This window comes from Mastomys coucha, unplaced genomic scaffold (assembly GCF_008632895.1).
Source record: "Mastomys coucha isolate ucsf_1 unplaced genomic scaffold, UCSF_Mcou_1 pScaffold11, whole genome shotgun sequence".
NCBI classification, from domain to species: Eukaryota; Metazoa; Chordata; class Mammalia; order Rodentia; family Muridae; genus Mastomys; species Mastomys coucha.
Genome location: NW_022196893.1, coordinates 7,108,334 through 7,113,313, shown reverse-complemented (window position 1 = coordinate 7,113,313; position 4,980 = coordinate 7,108,334). Strand labels below are relative to the sequence as shown.

Sequence of the window (4,980 nt, the reverse complement as noted above, 5' to 3'; positions counted from 1 at the left end):
AATAGAGGGAAAGTGCCTACAATTCCAAAGGCTACAAATAAATTGCTCATCACCGACCAAACCCTGTGCGCCAGGATACCGCCTGCCAAATAGGGCAACTGACAGGCTGGAGCCCCAGCTCTACCCTTCCCACCAAATAAGGCAATTGCTATGCTAGCGACCCCCTTTCCCTGCCTAATTGAGGCTCAGCGCTCTCAGCACAAATCCGATGCGTTGGAGGATTCTGAGGGTCCAAGCTTAATGCTTAACCATGAATAAAGGCTCCTAGCTTTTGCATACCGATTCGCACTCCTAGTGGTCTTTAGGACCCTGATTACTGGGCAGGTACAACATGAGCACTCTTGCTCTTCCTAGCACAAGTGCTCTCTCCACTTGGGGACTGCACTACAAACTGCTCTGTAGGGTTCTGAGGGGCTTCGAAGTGCTGTACAGTATGGTGTGTTCAGGAGAGGAACAGGCCTTTATTTTGGATATGGGGTGGTTGGCACTCAGTCCCCCAGTAAGATAGAGGCCTCCTGCACATGCTGCCGGACAACACGATCCAGCAGAGTGTGCACATCTCGGGCTGCCTGGGCAGCAGCTTCTAGCACCTGCTCCAAGTGGTCTTCATGCAGCCTCGAATCCATCTCAAGCAGTGCAATCTGGCCGGAGGCTGGCAGCAGGGCCAGGGCTAGCTGGGGTCCTCCAGCTGCTTCCTCCACATGGCTGAGGTCCGCTAGTGCTGTGCCATCCACAAAGCCTGCTGAACATGCACATACAAAGTCCCGCATAGGTATCCCGGCATCCATCACTGCTAGCGTGGCTGCATTCACACATGCTGCATAGGTCCCACCGTCTGCTTGCAGCACCTGCAGGGGGCATCAAGACATCAGACAGATCTCATCCTCTGACTTCTCAGACAGCTCTCTTATCTTTAAGCCCCGCCCCCGGGGGAGTGGTTTGACGCTACGGGTGCCTCAAGATAGCTCACCTGCACGTAGATGTCAATCTGAGAGCGTGGGTGCAGTTGTGTGAGGATAGCTGCCTCGAAGGTCTGGCGTAGCTGCAGCCCCATCTCACAGGACTTCCGGTCTCCATGAGGCCTTCGCTTGCGCTCGCCTGTGCTGAAGGTTGCCGTGCTGTACTGACAGTTCACTAGAGCCCGGTCAGGAAGGGCTCGAGACCGGGAGCCCCGGATCTGGAGGAAAAAGAATGAATGAGCCAGGCCTGCCTACCTCCTGGGTCACACTCGATGGCTCAACCTCTCTTCCTCTTCTTTCTAAAGTGCTTCAAAAAGCAGCTACTTTGGTTCCAAATCATAGCTAGGGGGAGGGGCTACTTTTCAGCCTAAACCATATATCATTGTCACCTTTAGTGCGTGCAACTCTTTTGTTCTTCAGTTGCTCCATTTCCTCCCAAATGATTCCCATTGTGGCCTCCATGTTTATAAATCTAATTTGACGATGTCACCTACACACTAATATTTTACTTACCTACCAGAGGCCTCCCACTACATGTAAAAGAAAAAAAAAATCGCAATTTCCCTGACCTTCAAAGCCCTGGGTTCTCACGTCCTTGGTAACCCCTCAACTTTATTTGATATACTGTCCCTCCACCTACCAATAGCCTGCCCTCATGTGTTCTATACCTGACCATCACCCTGGCTTCCACCTAGAAAGCTCAGCTCCATATGCGAGCAAACCTTAAAACGTGCATATTTGCCGGCCTTGCTACAGCACTGAGACACAGCAATAAAGGCAGACAATTTAATGGCCCTGTTTTGGGAGTTTATGTTCCCATAGAGAAACAAGCGACATGGAAGACCCAAGAAAATCGATGTCGTAGGTGCAGAAATAACCTGGGAGTCCTTTTCCTGTCAAGATGTAGGAATAATGAGCTGAAAGTACAGGGAGTGAGGAGTGGAGCTTTGCCAGGCTGGCTGAGGCACCGCAGAGATGAAGTGGGCAGCCCAGGAGAAAAGCTAAACATAGAGTCCACCAAGATAGAGGAGCTAAGCAGTTAAGACTTAGGTCTACTCCCTCGAGGTGCGACCACGAGCCCCCGGTCCCTGCATGAGACAAATCTTTGCGTATGAGGACAACCTGAAGCAGCCCCAATATCCCACACGTGGGATAAAACATCAAAACATCATCACATTACTGGGTTCTTAAACCAATATTCTCAGTACATAATGGGGCCTAATACTTAGACAAATTTGAGGGCCATGTTAGGACTGCAATTTCCTGAGAACTCAGGGTATAACTATATTCATAGCTTAGAGGATGAAACACAAAGGAAGGATTGAAATGGAAGTCAGCCAAGAGAAAGAGCTCGTAAGGTGAAGTCAGAAGCCAGGTCCTCGCAGATGCTCACACATCATTCCCCCTACAACACGCTGGGACAACGTGTGTTGAGATGCTTTCTGCCGGGAGGCCCGCAGAGACTCAGATGGGATTTCAGTATACTGCTGCATAGGCGGAGGCGTTAAGCCTAAGACTTAGGTCTACTTCCTCGACCTGCGGCCACGAGCCCCCGGTCCCTGCCGCTTACTCGCCTCGTGAGGCCCGTAGACCACCGCCAGTGCCTTGGTGTTGCCCTGCTCGATATAAGCCGAGCCATCGGCCTGCGCAAACACGCCCATCCGCGCCTGGATCTTGCGCAGCTCCCCCGCGCGGCGACCGTCTATCCGGTAACCCTGATCGGACAGGAGCTCCAGCCCGGCCATGTTGTGCAGTCCTGGCTCCGCCTCCAAGAGCACGACCCCTTAGATGACCTGGACCTCCAGGACTACGACTTCCGTCGGTACGTTTCCTTTTCAGTCTCGGTGAACTATAGCTTCCGGTAAACTGGTCGCTTTCCGGTCAAAGGGAACTACGGTTCGTGGCATCCCCGGCTTTCTGAATGATCGACTTAGGACCTTCAGTTCCGGGAAACAGAAGGCCCGAGCAGAGCCGGATTTGCAGCTCCTCCGGGGTTGTTGGAGTAGGTACGCCATGAAGACGGGCTTCCGGACGTCTTTGGTTTGTTGGAGACGCTAGTCCCAGCGGAGACATTTTTTTGGTCTTTTTAAACATTATTTTTATTGTATGAATTTTACCTGCTTGCATATCTCTTCGTTACGTGTGTGCTTAGTGCTGCAGAGATTAGAAGAGGGCATCAGATCCATAAGTTTCCCTCCCTTACCTTGGCCAGTAATTTTCTTTATTACCTGAATGCAAGCACAAAGCGCCTGCAGTTGTATATTTGCACCTCTATATTAGGTTTTGGAGTTCTGATTATTTTTAAGGAATGGGTCATTTAGTATACACTTTTTTGGAGTGTTTTCACTTAGAATATGAAATCAACAGTCCTGAGGTTTTATTGTTGTTATAGATAAAAAAAAACAAAAAAAACAAAAAAACAGATTCATAGAAAGGACACTGAGATGAAATTACTCTTCATATGAGCTTTTTTAGGAGAGTTACGACACCATTTTCACAGACTGCAGTGATGGACCCCTTAGGGAAGAATATTCCAAAGAGTATGCTCTGGAGAGATGAGTGTAACATAGAACAAGACGGGTGTCCTGAAGGGAAGGAACATTCAGTTCTGAAGAGTTAGGAGAGTTAGAGCATCATACTACCCAGCTAGCTGTCGCTGCTCAAGCCTTTAATCCTAGCACTTGGAAGTGGAGAGCAGGCAGATCTCGGAGTTCAAGGGCAGCCTGCTCCACAGAGAGTTCCAGGACACCCAGGGCTACACAGAGAAACCCTGTCTCAAAAAACAAACAAACAAACAAACCAACAAAACCACCGGGACCCATATGTGGGCAGAACTCCTCCTCCTCCTTCTCCTAGTCCTCTTCCTCCTCTTCTTCTTCCTCCTTATCCTCCTCACAGAAGTTTCGGTCTAATGGCCTCTATACCTACACTGTGGCAGGCACACCCCCATTTCCTCAGATAAATAAAATGTAAAAATAAAGTCTAGCAGAAACTCAAAGCTGTCTTATGTCTGGGATGGGGGGCGGGTAACTCTGAGTGTTACAAAGTTATAGTAGCTTTTTATCAACTCTCTGTCCCTAAAGGGACCGTTTAGGGAGCTAGAGGGACTGTCACCTACTGGTCTCGTTATTCTTGCTTTTCTACTCTCATGTCAGTCCAGTACAATTGAAAGGAAAGGCGAGACACCCCCATCCCTGCCCCAGCACTTCTCCTTGTATCTGTTTCACGGTGACCATTGTCATTAGCAAGGAGCTCAACCTTTTCATCTGCCGCCCCTCCCCCATCATCCAGCCCATTTAGTGCATGAGAAAATGTATGTCACTATCCAACTTAAAAATTAAAGCAGTGAGGGCTGGCGAGATGGCTTAGCGGGTAAGAGCACTGACTGCTCTTCTGAAGGTCCTGAGTTCAAATCCCAGCAACCACATGGTGGCTCACAACCACCCATAATGAGATCTGACGCCCTCTTCTGGTGAATCTGAAGACAGCTACAGTGTACTTATTTATAATAAAAAAGAAATCTTTGGGCCTGAGTGAGCAGGGACTGAGCGAGCTGAGTTGACCAGAGCGATTGGGACTGACCGGAGTGAGCAGAGATCCTAAAATCAATTCCCAACAACCAATGAAGGCTAAGAACTACAGTGTACTCATATACATGAAATAAATAAATAAATAAATCTTTAAAAAAAAATTAGTGAGCTTAATGTATAAGAATACCGAGGAGAGGGGATGAATGAGTCCCAAGGATGAACCTTCCAAGACAAATGCCACCAGAGCGGGGGACACAGACTCCCACGACTCCACAGAGGACTGTCAACATTTTACCTCAAGAAAAGCAGGTAGGCTGGAGAAATGGTCTACCACAAAGACCCTCATCCTAGTACAACATCGCCGCTCACAGGCACAAGGACCTCAGTGTCTGTGGCCACTGCCCCTCATACTCTGGCTCCTCTGGACCATATTCTAGTTGCACAACCAGGATAGACCTTGGATTCAGTTTTTCATTTCTTTTCTTTTTCTT

At 49.0% G+C, this 4,980-nt stretch overlaps 1 protein-coding gene across 1 annotated transcript; it reads right to left on the bottom strand.

Moving 5' to 3' along the window:
• Window positions 1-439: 439 nt before the first annotated feature.
• On the bottom strand, window positions 440-2,811 carry Exosc4 (exosome component 4). The gene is made up of 3 exons (XM_031347235.1): window positions 2,534-2,811; window positions 971-1,177; window positions 440-848 (listed from the first exon to the last, which is right to left on the bottom strand). The coding sequence occupies exons 1-3, from the start codon at window positions 2,702-2,704 to the stop codon at window positions 489-491; spliced, it is 738 nt and encodes a 245-aa protein (XP_031203095.1). The 5' UTR covers window positions 2,705-2,811; the 3' UTR covers window positions 440-488.
• Between the last annotated feature and the right edge of the window lie 2,169 nt (window positions 2,812-4,980).